Here is a 22,475-nt window from a genome sequence, read left to right as displayed (position 1 = left end):
CACCAAGATAATGGTCGTCGTGGCGGCTGCTCTTCGGAAGGAGGGTATTCTAGTCCACCCCTACCTGGACGATTGGCTCATCAGAGCGAAGTCTTTTCGGCATGGACAGTCTGCTGTGGCCAGGGTGATAGAGTTTCTGCAGTCCCTGGGATGGGTGGTCAACTTCTCCAAGAGCTCCCTCGTGCCCTCGCAGCGCTTGGATTTCTTGGGGGCGACCTTCGACACCCGTCTGGGAGCGGTCTTCCTACGCCAGGACAAGGCGCAAGCCCTGCGGGAGCACATACAGCGGTTTTCTGCTTTACCAGCTCCCACCTCCTGGGACTATCTGCAGCTCCTGGGGGTCATGGGTTCCACCATCGACATGGTTCCTTGGGCTTTTGCGCACCTCCGACCTCTGCAACGAGCGCTCCTCTCCCGTTGGAAACCTCTTTCGCAGGACTACCAGGTGATCCTTCCACTGCCCCAGATGGCCAGGAGCAGTCTGGCCTGGTGGATGGTCCCGGAGCATCTTGCTCGCGGCGTCTCCCTCGACCTGCCAAATTGGGTAGTGGTAACCACCGACGCCAGTCTCATAGGCTGGGGAGCAGTCTGCGACCGCAGCGCCACACAAGGAACGTGGTCCGCGGAAGAGGCGAAGTGGTCTATCAATCGTCTGGAGACCAGAGCGGTCAGGCTGGCGCTCCTCCACTTCCTTCCACTCCTTCGGAATCGGGAAGTCAGAATCTTATCGGACAACGCGACGACGGTGGCCTACATCAATCGACAGGGCGGCACTCGAAGTCCGCAGGTCGCGATCGAGGCCGCAATGCTGATGCAGTGGGCGGAGAGGCATCTGGCCCGTCTGGCGGCCTCGCACATCGCGGGCGTGGACAACGTACAAGCGGATTTCCTCAGCCGTCAGCTGCTGGACCCCGGAGAGTGGTCCCTCTCCGACGAGGCCATGCAGTTAGACCTCTCATGATTTATTTTTTTTGTATTTATATTTTTATTATAATTTTCAACAAGTTACAACATATGCACGTAAAAAGCATAATGGTACATAAGTAACAGTCGTAACATAGTATATATTTATACAGCTGGTAAACAATAATTATTCACCTTATGTAAGAGAAAATACAATTCCAGCTATTACTTAAATTCCCCATCCCACCCCCCCTTCCCCCTCTATAGGAACTAGCATCTGCGTTACTTAAAATATCGTTCCGCCAGCTGGCATACAGCAAAAACAAATATGTAAAAGCACTCCACTAGGATCTGAACAGATAATCATATATTCCAGTATCAAGATCAAACATCTAGGAAGCTCCAAGAAAGTTATCAACTAGTCATACTATGGGTACATGACCATTTAAGTTACCCAGTCAAGTAGGGGACGCCATATTTTAAGGTATTTGGGTATTCTATTATACTTAATCGCCGTTAAGTGGTCCAGTCATCGAAATCTCTGAACTTTGGTCAATATTTCAGCTAGCTGCGGGATTGTGGTGGTTTTCCAGCATTGGTCTACGGTGGTACGGATAGCTATCAACAGGTAAATGCAGAGTTTTTGTTGGTATTGATCAAGACCGTCGATGGGAGCATTTAATAGAGCAGTGGCTGGATCCCATTGTATTGATAAGCCTAATAAATTACCCAACCATCCAGCCACAGTATTCCATAGGGGAATAATTTTCGGGCATTTCCACCAGATATGAAGGTAAGTACCTGTTTCCCCACATTCACGCCAACACTTAGATGATACAGAAGGATATATTCGGTGTAGGCGTTCTGGATCAAAGTGCCATCTGTATATCATTTTATAACTGTGTTCTTGCAATCTTGCCGATATAGCACATGTAGTTGCTCTTTTAAAAATTGTGCTCCATACTTTTGCTGTAAGTGGCTCCCCCAAATCCTCTTCCCACTTCCGGATATGCGAAGGAGATTGGTGATCTGTATCAAGTAACACCTGGTATATTTTAGAAATCCCCTTTCTTAATTGATCAGCATGAGAGTAATAATTTTCAAAGAGAGACCTGGTCATCCGGAATCTCCTGGTAGCTATAACCCCTTTAAGAAAATGACAAAGTTGTGCGTGGGCTAAGAATTGGTTAGATCCTAGGGCATATTTAGTTATAAATTGATCCCAGTGCAATATCTCACCCCCTTGAAACATGTGGCCTAGAGTAGTAATACCTGCTAACTGCCAAGTCTGAAAATCTTTAGATTGATAACCAGCCGCAAATTCTGTATTATAGAAAATGGAGGTTGTATAATAATAATAATAAGAGTAATCCCCGGACAGCTTAATTTTCCACTGACCCTAGATTTTTAATGTAGTTTGCAGTGTCCATGGAGAGTATGGTGAAAATCTCCAAGTAGACCTTGGCTGCCATAGGAGTGCTCCCAAGGGCATGGATCCTATCATAAACTGTTCGATAGACACCCATTGCTTGAGCGATTGAACTCGTGCTATGTCCAGCACAGACCTCAATTGTGACGCAACATAGTATGCTCGCAAATCAGGCACTCCCAGGCCCCCGTGTAATTTGGGTTGGAATAAAGTTCGACGGGCCACTCTGGGAGGGCGGCGTCTCCAAATAAAATCAAATGTTTTCCTTTGAATCCTGTGCAGCAGACGCGACGATAAGAACCCTGGCAGAGTGGAAAAGAGATATAGATATCTGGGTAGGACATTCATTTTTATAATGGCTATTCTCCCAAGCCAAGTGAAAGCCCCTCTATACCATTTATCCAGGTCTCTATCTATTTTGCACATCAGGGGCACATAGTTAAGCGAGTACAGATCTGTAACCTCCGCATTAATATAAATTCCCAAATATTTTAAAGAATTTTTGGCCCATCTAAAAGGGAACTGGTTGGAGATATGTTGTATTTCTGAAGGTAGTAATGTGAGATTTAACAATTCTGATTTTTCAGAGTTCACTTTAAATCCTGATACCTTGCTAAAGGACTTTAACTCATTTTCTACCCCCTTCAGGGAGAAACTAGGGTCCGCCAAAGTAAACATAATGTCGTCCGCGAATAGCGAAAGTTTATAATTGCAGGCACCTGGCTGTACCCCTCGTATGGCTAGGGATGTCCGGATACGGAACGCAAATGGTTCAAGAAATAACGCAAAAAGCAGGGGGGACAGTGGACACCCCTGCCGCGTGCCCCTCCCAATTGAGAAAGTTTCTCCGTATCCGCCATTCACCTTTACCATGGCCCTCGGATTGTTGTACAGTTGAACTAACCATCTAATAAAATTGGGCCCAAAATTCATCTTATATAAAGTTTGAAATAGATAGGGCCAGTGTACTAAGTCAAATGCCTTCTCTGCATCTATAGCAAGTAGGACTGCAGGGATGCATTCTTTCTTTGACCACCATATTAGATCTATAATTTTCCGCGCGTTATCTGCGGCCATTCTATGAGGTACAAATCCCACTTGGTCAGAATGAATCATAGATGGTAAGTATCTATTCAGCCGCATAGCTAGTATCCTAGCTAAAATCTTTAAGTCTTGATTTATGAGGGAGATGGGTCTATAAGACCCGCACAGAGTTGGGTCCCTGCCAGGCTTAGGCAAAACGGTAATTCCCGCAACATTGGATTGGGCTGGTAAGTGACCCCCTTCTCTAATATAATTAAAATATGCTGTTAGATGGGGAACTAGAGTATCTGTCAAAACTTTGTAATATTCCCCTGGTAGTCCGTCAAGCCCTGGAGATATGTTAGCTTTAAGGGATTTGATAGTGGTTCTAACTTCCAATTCTGTAATGGGTCTGTCTAAGTCAATTTGTTGTTCTTCATTCAATAAAGGAATTTCCACTGTAGCCAAGTAGTCCGCAATATCTGAGTCTAGAATATCCATGTTAGAGTTATACAGGGTAGCATAAAAATCAGAAAAGCTTTTCCGAATCGCCATAGAATCCACAATCAATGATCCCTGGGAGGTTTTTATTTTGGTAATGCTACTCTGCGAGACCCTCGCCTTTAGCTGTTGAGCTAAAAATCTCCCTGCTTTATTGCTACCTTCGTAATATGCCTGTTTATTCAATTCCAATTGATGTATAATTTGATTATCATCGTTTTCAAGCATAATCTAGCCTCTGTAAGTTTTTTTTATAAATCGCATGGGATTGACACAGATAATGCTGCCTAGCCAGTTCATCAATTGTTTTCAGAAGCGAAATCCTGTTCTGCTCTTGTTCCTTTTTAAGAGCTGTGGCTTTAGCAATACAATGTCCACGGGCCACTGCCTTGGAGCACTCCCATAAGCTGCTCTTAGACTCCACTGATGGGGCATTGATATCAAAGAATTCTTGCATGTGCCCCTTCAGAGCTTGGTTAAACTGTTGATCCCTAAGCAATGATGTGTTCAAACACCAAAATGTTTGTCCTCCCTGTCCCTTCTGTATAGATAAATCAAGACGAACTACACCATGGTCCGACCATGTTATAGGTTCGATTTCAATAGAGTGAACTTTTAGTAACAGGCTAGAATCCGCTAAAAAAAAGTCTATACGTGAGTAGGAGTTGTGGGGTGCTGAGTAAAAGGTATAAACCCTGGACATTGGATTACGATGGTGCCATATATCAGTTAAATTCCAGTCCAACATAATGGTATTCAAAAGGGTCTTAGCTTTTTGATTAGATAAATTTGGGTTGGGAGTCCCTTAATAAGAATTATCCAGTTTACGATTTAGCGTGAGGTTAAACCCCCCCCCCCCCCCCCCCCCCCCATAATATTAAACCTTCTCCATGCTCATTTAATAACCGCTTAAGCTTTTGAAAAAAAGGTACTTGGTTACATGTGGGAGCATGTGTGGAGATAAGAGTGTAGAGTTCCTTCCCCATTTTAAGTTTAAGAAGGACATATCTACCCTCTTCATCTAATATGGTCAGCACTGGCTCAAAAAGTATAGCAGAGGATATAAGAATCCCTGTACCAGTGTTTCTTGAATGTTTGTTAGCTGCTGCATGGAAAACAAGAGGAAAATCACGACTTTTAAGAAACCTCTCATGTCTCTTCCTAATATGAGTTTCCTGTATAAATACTATAGAGGCACGTTAACGCTTCAAATCTTTGTTTAACAAATGGCGCTTCCTATATGTATTAAGACCCTTAGTATTGATAGTAACAACCTGAATCATTATTTATAGGGTCTGATCAATTAAGCTTCTGGAACGACTCCTAAATCAGTGGGATTTACAAAAATCTTCCATCCAGCGGAGTGACCCTGCAATAAATCCAGTATATACCAGCTAGTCACACGTGGTGAGAAACTAACAAAAGTGATGGAAGTTCCCATGTCACTAAAAATAACCCTCCCCTAAGTGATCCACTTAGTAAACTCTGTGGATCTCAACCTATGGGTGCGATTCACCTCTTGGCAGGACACTTAACCGTCCGCCCCATCCCCCACCCATGCATAACAGAAAACAGCATACATGCATATGAAAACAGAAACCCCCAGTTTTAACCATCATTATAACTGAAATCACAACTCTAGTAAAAGTGAAAAAAGGTCACAGTTATTGAATGGACAGTACTCATCTGTCCCCATCACCCTTGGTCAGAGAAATGTTCTTGAGACTGCTGCGAACGCGTGATGGGCCGCCGCTTGTTTCTGTCCACTCGGCACCATTTTAACCCTGCATCTCTCCTCGGCAGCAGGGCTGTAGAGAAAGATGGCGATGCGATCTGTCAAGGCCAGCCTGTTGAAAGATAGAATTGGCTTCTTCAGCTTTCTGGAGCCGATAAGTAACGCCATCATGTTGAAATGAAAGTGCAAAAGGATAATTCCATCGATATCAAATACCGGCCTTGCGTAGCTCTTCCGTGACAGACCGCAGCTCATAACATTTTTTTAGCGTGCTGGCAGCCAAACCTTGAAAAACTGCCAGATCATGATTGTGCCAAGACCACAGCTTCTTTTGCCGGGTAATATTATAGATGGTTTCTTTTTGATGGAAGCTGAGGAAATTAATAATATCCCTTGGTTTACCATCGCGACGTTGTCTTAATGCGCGATGTGCCCTCTCGATCCGTATGTCACTGTCCCCTGAGTCGGGAGCCGGCTGATGATCTGCCTTTGCCTGCGTCAAAATAAAGGCGCAGAATTCTGCTGCTACAGAGGAGCAGTTAGCAAACTCTTCTGTTTCGGGCACATCCCGTATCCTAAGATTTTGGCGCCGCGATCTGTTTTCCATATCTTCGATTTTGTCATATATAGAGGCTACATCTCCCTGATTACCTTTAGCGGTGTTCGTTAGATCAGAAATGTCTGCGGCATGCTGCTCCACTCTGATGTCAGTTTCATCAACTCTCTGTCCCAGCGCTAAAAAATCTTCTCTGAGCTCAGCGAAGGAGTTTAAGAGTTTCTCTTTATTATTTTTCATATCCGCCCGAAGCTCTACAAACCACTCACATAACACCGATTTGGTAGGGAGATCTGCTAGGCTAGACAGAGGCTCAATCGCTTTTTGAGGTGATAATATCGGGGCCTCTGCATCTACTTCCTCCATGTCTCCTACCGTACAGTCGGAGATATCAGGCCCGATCTTCCGCGCCTCTGCCGCTGCCTTAGTGAAAGAAAATTTCTGTAAATCTGGACCTCTTTTTTTCAGCGACATCACCCTGTTCACCTGTGGATTTCTATGGATTCAAATATGTAAAAATGTAAGTTGTGATTCTCTCATGAAGGGGTTTGCTAGGTGGAGGAGTATCGGAGCTTTAGGCAAGGACGTCCATCTTGCCTCGTGGCGAACAGCGCCCCCCACCTCTCATGATTTTAAAGACCTCTATCATATCCTGCCTCAGCCGTCTCTTTTCCAAGTTGAACAGCCCTAACCTCTTTAGTTTTTCCTCGTAGGGGAGCAATTCCATCCCCTTTATCATTTTTGTCGCCCTTCTCTGTACCTTCTCCATTGTAATTATATTTTTAAGATGTGGCAACCAGAATTGTACACATTACTCAAGGTATGGTCTCACCATAGAGTGATACAGAGGCATTATGACATTTTCCGTTTTATTCACCATTCCCTTCCTAATATTTCCTAACATTCTGTTTGCTTTTTTGACTGCCGCAGCACACTGAACTGACTATTTCAATGTATTATCCACTGTCACCTAGATCTCTTTCCTGGGTGGTAGCTCCTAATATGGAACCTAACATGGTGTAACTATAGCATGTTATTTTTCCCTGTATGCATCACCTTGCATTTATCCACATTAAATTTCATCTGCCATTTGAATGCCCAATTTCCAATCTCACAAGGTCTTCCTGCAATTTATCCCAATCTGCTTGTGATTTAACTACTCTGAATAATTTTGCATCATCTGCAAATTTGATTACTTCACTCGTATTCCTTTCCAGATCATTTATAAAAATATTAAATAGCACAGGTCCTAGTACAGATCCTTGAGGCACTCCACTGTTGACCCTTTTCCATTGAGAAAATTGTCCATTTAATCCTATTCTCTGTTTCCTGTCTTTTTTAACTAGGTTGTAATCCACGAAAGGACATCGCCACCTATCCTGGGACTTTTTACTTTTTTTAGAAGCCTCTCATGAGGAACCTTTTCAAATGCCTTCTGAAAATCCAAATACACTACATCTACCAGTTCACCTTTATGTACATGTTTATTAACCCCTTCAATAAAGTGAAGCAGATTTGTGAGGCAAGACTTGCCCTGGGTAAAGCCATGCTGACTTTGTTCCATTAAACCATGTCTTTCTATATGTTCTGTGATTTTGATCTTTAGAACACTTTCCATTATTTTTCCTGACACTGAAGTCAGGCTAACTGGTCTGTAGTCTCCTGGATCGCCCCTGGAGCCCTTTTTAAATATTGGGGTTACATTAGCCACCCTCCAGTCTTCAGGTACAATGGATGATTTTAATGATTAGCTTACAAATTTTAACTAATAGATTTCATTTTTTAGTTCCTTTTGAACCGTGGAGATTACACTATCCGGTCCAGGGGATTTACTACTCTTCAGTTTGTCAATCTGGCCTACCACATCTTATAGGTTCATCTTGATTTGCCTCAGTTCATTTGAATCATTACCCCTGAAAGCATTCTCAGGAACAGGTATCTCCCCAACATCCTCTTCAGTAACCACTGATGCAAAGAAATCGTTTAATATTGCCGCAAGGCCTTATCTTCTCTAAGTGCCCCTTTAACCCCTCGATCATCTAATGGTCCAACTGACTCCCTTGCAGGCTTTCTGCTTCAGATATATTTTAAAAAATCTTTTTTGCTTCTAAGGTCAACTTCTTTTCAAATTCTCTCTTAGCCTGTCTTATCAGTGTCTTACATTTAACTTGCCAACGCTTATGCTTTATTCTATTTTCTTTTGTTAAATCCTTCTTCCAATTTTTGAATGAAGATCTTTTGGCTAAAATAGCCTCTTTCACCTCACCTTTTAATCATGCCGGTAATCGTTTTGCCTTCCTTCTACCTTTAGTGTGTGGAATACATCTGGACTGCGCATCTAAGATTGTATTTTTAAAAAATGTCCATGTCTATTGAACACTTTTTAACCTTTGCAAGCTTCATTTTATCAAAGTTTCCCTTTTGAAAATTTAGTTAGAGCTGTAGATTTACTTATTGTCTCCCTTCCAGTTATTAGTTTAAATTTGATCATGTGTGATCACTATTGCCAAGTGGCCCCACCACCGTTACCTCTCTCACCCCACCGTTACCACTCTCTCCAATCCTCCGTTCCACTAAGAATTAAATCTAAAATAACTCCCTCTCTCGTTGGTTCCTTACACAGTTGCTCCATGAAGCAGTCATTTATTCCATCCAGGAACTTTGTCTCTAGCATGTCCTGATGTTAAATTTACCAAGTCAATATTGGGGCAATTGAAATCACCCATTATTATTGCACTGCCAAATTGGTTAGCTTCCCTGATTTCTCTTAGCATTTCATCATCTGTCTGACCATTTTGTCTAGTTGGATGGTAGTATACTCCTATCATTATACTCTTACCCAACACACATGGGATTTCTACCCATATAGATTCTACTGAGCATTTAGTCTCTTGTATGATCTTTATCCTGTTGGACTCTATACCCTCCCAGACATAAAGTGCCACACCCCCACCAAGTTGATCCTCCCTATCATTGTGATATAATTTGTACCCTGATATAGCACTGTCCCATTTGTTATCCTCCTTCCACCAGGTCTCTGAGATGCCAATTATGTCAATCTCATCATTTGCTGCTATACACTCTAACTCTCCCATCTTACTTCTTAGACTTCTGGCATTGGCATACAGACATTTCAAAGTGTGAGTTTTGTTTGTATTAACAACCTGCTTTTCATTTGATAAGGATAATTTGGAAATCTTTAGCTCAGGTGATTTTTTTTACATATAGGCACAATAGAATACATTTGTTTTTATAGGAGCCTCTCCTGTTGGGATGCCCTAATTCTCCTGTTTCATTAGTATCCTTCAAGGAAACATTCCTCCAAACCATGAGTGACTGTTGGCTTTCCCCCTTGTTCTAGTTTAAAAGTTGCTCTATCTCCTTTTTAAAAGTTAGTGCCAGCAGCCTGGTTCCACTTTGGTTAAGGTGGAGCCTATCCTTTCGGAAAAGTCTCCCCCTTCCCCAAAAGGTTCCCTAGTTCCTTACAAAACTGCAACCCTCTTCCCTGCACCATTGTCTCATCCATGCATTGAGACTCTGGAGCTCTGCCTGCCTCTGGGGATCTGCACATGGAACAGGGAGCATTTCAGAGAATGCTACCCTGGAGGTTCTGGATTTAAGCTTTCTACCTAAAATCCTAAATTTGGCTTCCAGAACCTCTCTCCCACATTTTCCTACATCGTTGGTGCCCACATGTACCACGACATCTTGCTCCTCCCCAGCACTGTCTATAATCCTATCTAGGTGACGCATGAGATCTGCCACCTTCGCACGAGGTAGGCATGTTACCAGGCGATCCTCTTGTCCACCAGCCACCCAGCTGTCTACATTTCCAATAATTGGATCGCCAACTATGATGGCCGATCTAACCCTTCCCTCCTGGGCAGTAGACCTGGGAGACTTGTCCTCAGTACGAGAGGACAACACATCACCTGGAGAGCAGGTCCTTGTACAGGATCACTTCCTGCTACACCAGATGATATTCTCCAACCGGGAGACCTTTCTGATCCAAGGCAGCACTGGGGCTGCCAGGCTGGATTTGGGACTTGATTACTATGTCCCTGAAGGTCTCATTAATGTACCTTTCTGCTGCTTCAGATCCTCCAAGTCTGCCACTCTAGCCTCCAGAGATCGGACTCATTCCCTGAGAGCCAGGAGCTCTTTGTACCGGGTGCACACATACAATCTCTCACCAACTGGTAAAAAATCATACATGTGACACTCAATGCAAAAGACTGGAAAGCCCCCCTCTTGCTGCTGGACTGCTGCCTTCATCTTAGTTTTATTGAGTTCCTAGTTAGATTTAGGTTACTAAGGGAGTTGTCATTAGAGTACTTTAAATATTTACTAATTAATATGCTAGTGTCCTACAAAGGGATGATTGAACTCTCAATAAGGACTGGTGCAATAGTATGATTTAGATAAGAGCCTGATTGATTTTTAATGAGAATGTGCACCTGCCTAAAAATCAAGGGTTGAGTTAGGGGTAGGTGGGTGGGAAAGACAAACACTAGAATTAACTCCCTCTGGCTTTCTTATCTCAGACACACACAAACTCCTCCACGCTGGGCCTGTGAAGTTCAAATTCTGGATTGCCGGCTGTGACCTCTGGGCTCCTCTCCCGGGGGATGCTGGGAGCAGTATGCAGATGAGCTTTCCAGCCCTCCTCTTTTGCAATAGGTGTGGGGCCTCTGGAAGCTGGGGCTGTGGAGTTCAAACCTGATTATGATGGCCTGTTCTAGGTTAGAAAGCCCTCTGGGATTATTCGTGCTCACTCTACCAGAGTGCAGGCTTCCTTCTGGGTGGAAACAGTCGCTATTATGCCAACGGATATCTTTAAGGTGGCTATTTGGTTGTCTTGGCATTTTCTTGTGAAACATTTCAGATTAGATGTGTTGGCTAAGCAGGGTGCAGCCTACTGGGCTGGGATTCTCAAGGTGGCTCTCCCTTCCTCCTTATTTACGGGCCAATACAGAGCGCACTGTTAACCTGCCATTGGACGTGCATTTTCCCTTACCCCTTATTCAGTAAGGGGCCGAAAACGCGCATCCAATCCCCCGAACCTAATAGCGCCCGCAACATGCAAATGCATGTTGCGGGCGCTATTAGGTATTCCCGCGCAATTCAGTAAGTAAAATGTGCAGCCAAGCCGCACATTTTACTTTCAGAAATTAGCGCCTACCCAAAGGTCGGCGCTAATTTTTTTGGGCACCGGGAAAGTGCACAGAAAAGCAGTAAAAACTGCTTTTCTGTGCACCCTCTGACTTAATATCATAGCGATATTAAGTCTGAGGTCCCGAAACTTTCCAAAAGGAAAAAAAAATTTGAAGTCGGCCCACGGCTGTCGGATCGAAAACCGGACGCTCAATTTTGCCGGCGTCCGGTTTCCGAGCCCGTGGCTGTCAGCAGGTTTGAGAACCAACACCGGCAAAATTGAGTGTCAGCTGTCAAACCCACTGACAGCTGCCGCTCTGGTCCAAAAGGAGGCGCTAGGGACGCGCTAGTGTCCCTAGCGCCTCCTTTTACCTGGTTTTACTACTAGGCCTAATTAGCATACTGAATCGCGCGTACAGGCGAGTGGACGTTCGCCCGCTCTCCTGCGGACTTTACTGAATCGGCCCGTTAGTTGGGCTTTGGAAGGTAAAATGTTTACCTGTTAATTTTCTTTTCATGAATCCTGCTCCACCAGCCCAGGACCCAACCCGGAAGTTGAGCCTTTCTAGATTCTCAGTCTGTTTGACTGTATGCATTTAATGTCGTCTTCTGTCTTTGTATTGTTCTTAAGGCCACCTCTTTTACAGTTTCTGAACAGGTGATGAAGATTTTCTGCTTGGGATTTGTCATGTACTTATAAAATAATGGAGTTTGTTTCAGGGCATTGTCATACTGGATTTCCTCCGAGTTGCACCACCTGTAAGGAGTGGTGGTGATGTCACTGAGAAAACTTAGTGTGCTCTGCCTCCATCTGCTGTAGAAGGACAAACCTACCTGTATGGACTGGGCTGGTATAGCTGGATACATGGAAAGAAATTTAAGTGGTAAAAATTTCACCATTACCAGGAGGAACAGGCCAAACACCTCCCTCTGTTGACTTGTTTATTATCCTGCCTTCTGGTGTTTTTCAACAAGCTATTATTTATTATTTTATTTATTTATTTATTTAACTTCTTTTACTATACCGATACTCAAGACCAGGTCTTATCGTACCAGTTTACAATGGAACAGGGGGAAACCAATTAACATCTAGGTAGAAATGACAAGTTACATTAAAACAGGGAGCGTAAAAACATGGAAGACGGAAGATAGGGCAGAATTAAACTATAACAGTAATGAGTGATAAATATAATCAACAAAAACAATAAATTAGTAATACAAAAACATAGATTTATTCACCTCCTATTGTGTCTGAGGCTTGTGTGATGCATGCTGCTATTACTTGTGTGTGTTACTTTCAGCTTCGTAGTTTACGGCACATCCACGACACCCTTCACATTGTCTGCAGGATCTGCTGGAGTTCTATCAAGGTCACATTGTTCCTAGCCTTGCGCTGGCTGTAATTTGAAACACCAAACCAGACTGTAGCCCTAGCAACCCTTGCATATATCTGGCCCTTTTTGAGGTTCTCTGGACTTCTTTTGGCCAGAGAGCAGGTGTGGGAAGACATTCTCCTGTATGAAGTGTGGTGGTGGTGGGATGTAGCAGACAAATTCTGCTATCATTGCTTCCTCCTGTCGATAGGGGAAGCCATGCCCTGGTAATGATCACCACATTTTTTAATTGACCCACTCAGGTTCTGCAGGCAAATTACTTCCCCTCCAGACCCCCCCCCCCCCCCCAAAAAAAAAAAAGAATGAGCATATTTGTGTCCAGGAGCTCATTAATCTGATTTACTCATCTGCTGCCTCGCACCCAATCAAAGGATTCCATGCAGCAGCTTCTCAAAGCTGTTCTGACAGAACCAGGAATTCCAGAGAGCAAAAGCAAATCTTAACACAGGTCCTTCTGGATTGTTATTGTTCTATTTAGCTTCTCCTATAATGCAAGCTATCCTTAGCCCCTGAAAGAAGGAAGAGCCCTAAGACCATAAAAGTCACTCTGCATAGAGCTGGGTTTTGCTGTCACTAACAGGTGGGCTCCACGTATTCTGGGAAAATTGTGTGAACCGCCAAAGGCGCGTGCCTTTTGTGTGTCACCATGGAGTCTGGGTCAGTGTGATAGCTTGGTGTCTGGCACAGAAGGAAGCAGTGAGTGTCGTCGATGATGGTTAGAGGATGATAAGGGGAGGTTGGTCAAGAACCATTCTGCATCAAAATAGCCAGCATTTTTAATTCTCTGTCCACTGTGTCATAAATGAATACAGTGCAACTGATTATTTTCTGTTTGTTTTGTAGATTGTTGATCGCAAGCAGTTGAAGAAAGTGAAATTCTAGAGGCTTCCGTCTCATGTCCTGGACCGCCCTCTCCCTCCTTTGCTTGTGTGTGCGTCTGTATCTGCAGAGGAAAGAAACAGAAAGTCTTGCACCACGTTCTGTTCAGTAGAGAAAAGGCCCCCCCTGTGCACTGAGCCATGGCACATCCTTCACTGAGCCCCCCCAACACACACACACAGAACCGCGTCGCTCCCCATCCTGAGAACGTCGTGCTCTTTCTAGAGCAGCCACACACCTTTGTGGACTTCCTTCCGTTCTGCCTGGTTCTGCATGCAGCCCCAGAACATTACAGCTGGACAGATGTTGCATCGTGCCTTAGTGTGAAGGGTGACAGCCTCAGAGATGCTGGTACAAGGCCCTGCCTTGAATATAGCCTTTCCAGCAAGGACCATGTGCGATGGAAATTAACTGTAAACCAAGTCTCAAAACTCTGTGGCTTAAGGAGACTCTGGTAGCAGGTGAAGACTCAGCCTGGTGCGGGTGAACTTTATCACCATATGGTGTTTGGGACACAGCTGTGACAGATTTGCTGGATTTTGGTTCATGTAAGCCAGCTTAAGACAGGCGGAGAAAGGAGAAAGCTATGTGAGTTTGCGGGAGGAATTTTATTGGTTATAACGTTGTTATAGTTTGTGCTTTGCTTAATTTTTTGTATTCATTGCAGTTCTTGAAAGTAGCAGGTCTCCTTTATTTCTTTTCCCTTTCCATTGAGGTCTCCAGGCAACAGAGGGCATCCCCCCTTAAATTTTTAATTTTCAGAGGCTTGCTGTGCAACAGTGCAGCAGCGGTCAAGGTCCCTGGTCTGTTGAACCTCCCTGAGGTTTATATGCAGGCCCTGTAGAGAGTCAGGCAGACTCTGGTTCTTTAGTGTGGCAGGCTCTTACACTATATTTAGTTTTAATATATGTAAAATAAATATGCATATGAATAGTTCATTTTCATATGCTGAGTGGTATCTGCATTTATCCCCCAGTCCTAAATCTTGCTGTGATGAAGGCTGCAAGTGAAGCCCCCAGAACCATTGCCACCTGATGCATTTCTTGAGTAGGTCAGTCTGCATCTCCGGTCCTCAATTGCAGCACATGGGTCTAGTTTTCAGAATACCTGCAGTGACTGTTCATGAAAAGGATTTGCATGCACTTCCTCCATTGTATGCAAATGGTTTGTGCATTTTCCTAGTGGGAAAAAACTGAAAACCAGAGCCAATTGCAGCACTCAAGGACCCGCGTTGCTCACCCCTGCCCTTTCCATTGCAAAGTTTGTAAAAAAGGATAGGATAGGATGAGATGAGGACATATTAGCAAAAACTTGGAAGGGATGGAGGGAAAATTGTGCCCAAGAAGGAAAGACTATGTCAGTCAGGTGGTTGGTGGTTCTGTTTACTGGAGCCAGTTGTCAGCCAGGAATGGGCCGTGTACAGAGAACACTATGCGAGTTTGAATATAAGCACTATTTAAAAATGAATTAAAGTTTGTGGTTTTTAAAACCATTAACAGCACATAGAGTGAGAATGCAGGAGGGCTCGTCTAATTTTAGCAAACTGCCTTCATATCAAGAGTGCTGACTGCTTCACTGTACTGAAAGCTGGGATGCACTGCAAAGCATTTTGATGCGGTAAGTGAGTCACTACCAATTTTTCAGCCAATTGTGGGTGAGCGTTGCACCAGAAATATTGGAAGTGCTGCACTCAGTGCTGTTCTAACCAGAAATGGTTCACAATGGCCTTGTAACCTGCAGTCACTGGGTGCATTGGGCTATGACAGTCAGTATAGTGTTGTGGGTGTAGTGAATGGTTTCAATGGCTCCCTAGCCTTTTCAGAATGGGTGAAAGCACTCCTTCCAAACACGCACCCAGACTGAGCTCTACCTGATCCAGTGAGTCAGATTAGAACTTGGTCTAACTCCTCTTCACTTGCAGTTTGGAGTTCACAGATTCAGCACAGATCCCCGGCCTTTTTCTTCTGAGCTTTCCCCCCAGAAGTCTACATTTCCAGCTAACACAGCATTGAGAGAATTAATTTTGGGTGGGCTTCTGCCCTCGAGCCCAAGTCAAAAGGACCGTGGACTTGAATCTGATTCCACACACATCAAGTCTGTGTATCCCACCCCCCTGTGGGTAGATGCTGGGCTTGTAGGCTCCTTTGCTTTTACTGCACATGGGACACATGGGACTGTGATCACCCACTGGCCATTGGCTTCTAGTTGGGGCGCTTCTGCCCTAGAGGTGAGCTGCTGTCTTGGGTGTTATACGTCCGTGAAGGGGTACTGGAAGCGGTTTGCAGAGTTGGGACTGCCACTTACCCAGACCCATGCACGTTGTTCTTCTGAAAATCGTAGTCCTGCTTTTTAATTTGGATGAAATGGTACAGGAATTCCTCAGCAGGTTTTTTGAGTGGCCATTTAGAACAAGAGAGTGAAGCAGCCTCTACCAGCTGAAGAGAAGGTGGTGATTAAAATGCCAAGCAAACCTTTTGCTGTCAAGGCTCTCTGGGTCGCTCTGCAAAAAACAATGTTTTTAGCTTCTGTGTGTATAAGCTGCTTTACTTTGTGTTATGTCTGCCCACCATTGATTGTATATATATTAAAACAAAAAAAATACAAAAAAAACCAGTGATTCATTTGTAACTTCAGCTTGAAAAAGAGACCGCAGGACTCAACTTAGGCTTCCCTGTGTTGGGGGTCTTTGACTTGAGGTTTGACAATGACCCTTGACCAGCCTTACCTTGTCGAGGGATGGCAACTGTTTTGGGACCTTCTGTATAGTTATGCTGCAGTTTAATGTTACGTAATAAAGTTATGAGACTTTTTCATGATTTCTCAATGGCTTTCATCTAGTCTAGCATGTCAAATTTATGGAGATTTGTTCGGTGCAGGAAAAAAAAAGTAATTTGAAAACTTTAATCAAGTCCCTTCCCCCCCCCAAGCAGCTTTCTTCTGCTCCTTTGGGCTCACAGCTCAATCGCAAACACTCCCCCCCCCCCTCCACCGAACTGTGAGACTATGGTGTCATGAAGCTTTCTGTTGGGGAGGGTTCCAGATTTTTTTTAATTTCCCCTGACCGTTCTTTGCCTGAGAGGCATGGACCATGGCTCCCTCAGTAACACCATGCAAGTATACTTTTAGGGCACGTTTGTGGTTTTTGCTGTTGAGAAATGGATGGGATTCCTTCCCGTGGGTGATACTGTTGCAGCATCCTCAGTCCCTGCTGGCCTGAGGGTCAGGGTCCAAGTCTGAAAATTGGACTTGGGTCTTTGTGTGCTGCCATCAGGCTGGTCCACAGAGAGAGCTTTTGTGAATCTTGGTGTCCCTCTTTTTATTTTTTTTCTCGCTATGGTGGCAAAAGAGCACACCACCTGTGTATGAAGGTGGTAGATCATTCGCGAGGTGAACTAAATTATGCAATACTAACTTCAAGCCCAATAAAATATTTTCTAATTGTTTTGATGCCTTCTGTTTGTTCTTTGAATGTTCTTTCATTTACATGTCCTCTCGTCTCATTTCCTCAGGTCCCTCTTTGCGTTATTGTATATGGCTGTAGCTTTCCTCATCTTGCTTTTCTACTCTTCCAGAATTTTTACACTTTCCTTGCTCCTGTTGTCAGCTAATGCTTCGCTATCTCCCCCTTATTCCTTTTTAGTTATTTCTCCCTAACCATCAGCAGCTGTCTACCTACCATCTCTCCATGTACCAGTTTCCCAGTGCAGAAAACTGCTCCTGTTCTGGTCCCTGTGATCCTGCTTCATCCACATCAGTCATGTTTTCTCCTTTCCAAGCAGTAAACTACTCCTCTACCATGTTAATGAGCTTCTGCCCTTCTCTTGGAATAACTAACCATCCCTCCATCTGGGGCTGATTGCCTCCTTGCTTTTCTCACTCAGCATTGGTATACTGTCCATTCTCTAGCCCCCCCACCTTTCCCACCCCTTTTTCCCAGGTAGTCGGGCTGTTCAGAAATTGTGAGCAGGCTGCCTTCCTCTAAATATGACCCTATTCATGACTTCTTCAGCCTTCTGGATAGCAAGCAGAGCTGTAATCGAACAGCTGCTTCCATTGTTGGGTGGCTCACAATCTCCATAAAACGGCAGAGATACCAGCAAGAGGAGTGAAGCTCAACACGCGGCTTCACCTTCTGAGCAACTTTGATATCAGAGCAACATATGCAGGGAATTTGAAAATATGTCCTGGGATTTTGTACCTGCAGTAGCTGGTATAGTAGAAGTGGTGAGGTCTGGCTGAACTCTGGACTTTTGTGTTCTGTTGCAATGCAGTCTGATTTTTTTTTTTTTTTGTAGTTCCTTTTTCCTAGAGGAAACAAAGTTCAGAATGCACAGGGCTGGAGATGATATGGGGGGGGGGGGGGGGGGGGGAAACCAGAGTGGCCAGCGTTCTCACAGGGGACGGTCTCTTCCTGAGTTCAGTTTAAGTAGGAAACTGATTTTTACAGTGTTTCAGCCCTGTTTCATTCTAAAGATTGGCTTTTTCTCTCTGGCACATATAGAAGATATGTTCACTGAATTGGCCAGGCAATGGAATAGGAATCTGTTTATAATTGCTGTCAGTTTTGATTATAGTTTATCATCCTGTTTCAGCTCAGTTTTGCTCTTTTAAAATGTTAATCTCATCTCTGAACAGGTGGTGTAGTAACTGGAGGAGTGACCTAGTGGTTAGAGCAGCACACTGAGACCCAGTGAAGCCAGGGTTCAAATCCCACTTACATTCCTTGTGACCTTGGGGGAAGTCATTTCATCCTCCTTTGCCTCAGATACCTACCTAGATTGTAAGATCCTGGGGCAGGACGCTTCCTATTGTATCTGCAATTTGCTTTGAGCTTGGGTTTGAAAAGGTAAGGGAGGGGGAGGCAGCTGCAACTCCATATTCCTTATTGTTGTAAATGCCCATAGTAAAGCGGTGTAATGCAGATTATTTAAGCAGTGAAAACAAGAACATCTGTGGATTTATACAGCTTTGAGTAATGTAGACTATGGAACCACATTTTTTCAAACTTTTGGGTGTGTTTTGGGGATTTGTCTCTTGTTCACTGTTAGCGCTGGATGGCCATTTTTCACCTTGATCACCTGTCCAAGAACCAGTTAACTTTTAATAAAATAAATCGTAGCTTAAAAACACTGAGTACTAATAAACATTTATTCCCATTTGCATGTTAAATTCACAAAATCACCACAAAACCAATTTCTGTGAGAGCTTCCTTACCAACAACAAAAAATTCTGGATCACAGATTGTGCATCCAGATATTATTTGCTTTTGTACAGGGGAAGTTTACATATGTTCCCTCATTGATGGATTCTGTTTTCCTAGCGTGTAGCAGAACGGCTTACAGAAGGGGGTTGTCTCTCAACTCGGCGCAGGTGGCCGCGTTGGCCTGCTACAGAGCCAATGTGGGGGGGGCAGCAGTCTAGCCTCTCATCCGGACATCTCCTGTTTCCTGAAAGGAGTCAAACAGATCCAACCACCCCTGAAGTGGCCGATACCTTTATGGAATCTCAACCTAGTCCTAGACTTCCTAGCAGGAGCCTCCTTCAGACCCACCCGCGGTCTGTCCCTCCGACTACTAACGCTGAAGATTGCATTCCTAGTGGCAGTCTGCTCGGCCCGTCGCATTTCCAAGCTTCAAGCACTGTCCTTTCGAGAACCCTTCCTCAAGTTCACACCGGGAGCCATACAGCTATGCACGGTCTCTTCCTTCCTCCCAAAAGTGGTCTCACTTCCATCTAAACCAAACCATTTCGCTGCCATCACCAGACGAGCATAAGGACTCTGAAGAATCTCGCCGACTTCGCCATCTTAACGTCTGCAGACTCCTACTCCGATACCTGGAAAGATCGGAATACATACGAAAGTCGGACCACCTCTTCGTCCTTCACAGCAGGAAGAAACAAGAGGAAGCAGCCTCGCGGGCAACCATAGCCCGCTGGATCAAAGAAGTTATCAAGGCGGCCTACGTAGAGGCGGGCAAGCCTCCACCTCTACAAGTCAAGGCCCATTCCACTAGAACCCAGGCAGTGTCCTGGGCGGAAACCAAGATGCTGTCAACTGCCAAGATCTATCGGGCGGCAACATGGTCCTCCATACCTTCTCTAGGTTCTACCGCCTGGATGTTCAGGCTCAGGAGGACACAGGATTCGCAAGGGCAGTACTAAGTGAGCCCCGGGCAGCCTCCCACCTGGTTTGGGAGTAGCTTTTGTACATCCCATTGGTCCTGAGTACATCTGCTACACGCTAGGAAATGGAGAAATTACTTACCTGATAATTTTGTTTTCCTTAGTGTAGACAGATGGACTCAGCATCCCGCCCACAGCTGCCGATAATCACGGAAACCTCCGGGGGACAATCCCCGAGAGCAAGAAAACACGGGTAAGCCGTGCTTCCCTCCAATTAGAACACCCAGGCCCTTGTCGGAATCTTTCCCTATTTTATGTGGGGTACATCAGGGATGCCCCTTGTCTCCTTTGCTATTTGTATTAGCTATAGAGCCTCTGGCTATCAAGCTACAATTGGAGGATGGGTTCCGGGGCATCCGCATCGGCCGTCATCAGCTGAAATTAGCACCTTTCGCTGATGATATCCTGCTGTTTGTGGGGCAACCCCGGACTAGCATCCCTGTTATTATTCAATATTTTCATGTTTTTCAATCTATAACAGGCCTGACTATTAATTTTTCCAAATCGGAGGCACTTGCCCTGGACCCTGGAGTGCAACACAATTGGCCGGGAGGGTTCCCATTTAAGTGGGCTCAAAATAAAATGAAACACTTGGGGGTTTGGATATCCCGAGATCCTCTTGATCTTTATGCCCTGAATATAAAAAACACATTAGCAGAATTGGATACTCGACTCAAAGCTTGGCGCACTTTACCTCTTTCCCTTTTTGGCAGAAGCGCCCTCCTTAAAATGGTGCTCATGCCTAAGCTGCTTTATAAATATGTGGGGGAATGGCTCCTTGATGAGTATGCATATTGTGAAGATGGGCTGGTTATTAGCATGGTCGCCCCATGGTCCCCTTTGTACCTGATCCTGGCCAGCCCTGCAGCTTATCAGACCCTAACTATCCCCCGCAGTTTGGTACAGCCATATCGTCGGGCTTGGCGCTGGTTGAGGTCATGAGGGGGAGTGGCTGGACTTCCATCTCTCTTCATGCCCTTAATGCAGGGGTCGGGAACCCATGGCTCGCGAGCCAGATATGGCTCTTTTGAGGGCTGCATCTGGCTCGCAGACAAGTGTCACCATACTTCGCGGTTCCCCGCTGACCCAGCTGCTCCCCGGTCCTCCGCCGCCCGGGCTTAAAATGCTGTCAGCCCGGGCGGAACGCGGCAGGGCAGCTGGAGTCAGCGGCACCGGCGTGCTCTCTTCTCCCCTCCCCCCCGCGGCCCGGAAGAGGAAGTGGAGAGCATCGGGTGCCTGCGCGGGAAGAAGAGACCACACTAGCGTGGTCTCTTCTTCCGCGCAGGCACCCGATGCTCACCACTTCCTCTTCCGGGCCGCGGGGGGGAGGAGAAGAGAGCACGCCGACTGGAGTCATCCGGGTGCCTGCGCGGGAGTCATCGGGTGTCAGCCGGGTGCCAGCGCTGGAGTCATCGGGTGCCTGCGCGGGTCTTCCCGCGCAGGCACCCGATGCTCTCCACTTCCTCTTCCGGGCCGCGGGAAGAAGAGAGCACGTGCTCTCTTCTTCCCGCGGCCCGGAAGAGGAAGTGGAGAGCATCGGGTGCCTGCGCGGGAAGACCCGCGCAGGCACGCTAGTGTCCGACGGGAAGAAGATTGCAGGGCGGCTCGGAGGAAAATGAAAATCTTCAACCGCGGCCGATGGGACTCCGCCTTCGCCTCCGCGAGGGCTGAAAATGAAGGAGGTTAGCGTTGGGAGGTGGCTGCTGCTGCCGCGAGTTCCCGGGGGGGGGGGAAGGGGGAGAGAGAGAGTGAATGAATGAGCGAGCAAGCATGTGTGTTTGAGATCCTGTGTGTGTGAGTGAGAGATTGCATGTATGTGAATGATTGAGAGCCTGTATATGTGAAAGAGAGTATGTCTGTGATTGAGATCCTGCCTGTGAGAGAGAGAGCATGAATGTAAGTTTACCATTGGGACCCTGTATGTGTAAGTTTGTAATTGAAAACCTGTTTGTTTGAAAGAGTATGTGTGTATGATTGAGATCCTTTGTGTGTGAGAGAGATCATGTGTATGTATGATTAAGAGCCTGTGTGTATAAGTAAGAGAGAGATCATGTGTCTCTGTGTCTGATTGAGAGCTGGTTTAGGTGAGGGAGCATGTGAGTATGTGATTGAGAGCCTGTGTGTAAATGAGAGAAAGAGAGGACATGTTTGTAAGCATGTGAATGAGAGTCTGTGTGTGAGAGAAAAAGACAGCATGTATTTATGTGATTGAAAGCCTGTGTGTGTGTAAGCGTGAAAAGATAGACAGCATGTGTGTAAATGTGTAATTAAGAGCCTATATAAGTGAGAGAGAAAAAACATTTGTATATGTGAGTGACTGAGAGCATGTGTGTATAGGTGTGTCATTGAGAGCCAGTGTGAGAGAGAGCGCTGGTATGTGACTGAGAGAGGAGAAAGTTCCAAGCAAACCACCCCACCTCCTGCTAATTCAGAACAATCTCAGGACACCTGGATATCAAACGTTCCCAGGTATGCAGAGCAAAAAAATTTTTGTATCCTTATTATTTTTCATTACTGGATCTTTGTGTCTGCTATTTTGAAATATTTTGTTGGTATCTGGAAATGTTTTATATGAGTTTTTAATTATTGGATATTCCACTCATCAGCTGTTTCGAAATATGTTCTTTTTGTTAGTACAGTTTTACTGCTGATGATTTTATATTTCTTGATTTGTTTTATAAGGATGTGTGATGTTTCTTTTTTCCTTTGTTACACTGC

At 45.1% G+C, this 22,475-nt stretch overlaps 1 protein-coding gene across 6 annotated transcripts in view; it reads left to right on the top strand.

Moving 5' to 3' along the window:
* Positions 1-17,017, top strand: part of NUMA1 (nuclear mitotic apparatus protein 1) — a 503,280-nt gene extending 486,263 nt beyond the window's left edge. For all 6 annotated transcript variants that reach the window (XM_029602025.1, XM_029602029.1, XM_029602028.1 and 3 more), the window contains one exon: positions 13,539-17,017. In XM_029602025.1, coding sequence (XP_029457885.1) covers positions 13,539-13,577 — 39 coding nt within the window. In that variant the 3' untranslated portion in view covers positions 13,578-17,017. The remainder of the gene's footprint in view (positions 1-13,538) is intronic.
* The last annotated feature ends 5,458 nt before the right edge of the window (positions 17,018-22,475 follow it).

This window comes from Rhinatrema bivittatum, chromosome 5 (genome assembly GCF_901001135.1).
Source record: "Rhinatrema bivittatum chromosome 5, aRhiBiv1.1, whole genome shotgun sequence".
Classification (NCBI taxonomy): Eukaryota; Metazoa; Chordata; class Amphibia; order Gymnophiona; family Rhinatrematidae; genus Rhinatrema; species Rhinatrema bivittatum.
The sequence above is the reverse complement of the archived record's forward strand: the minus strand, read 5'-3'. Positions and strand labels throughout refer to the sequence as shown.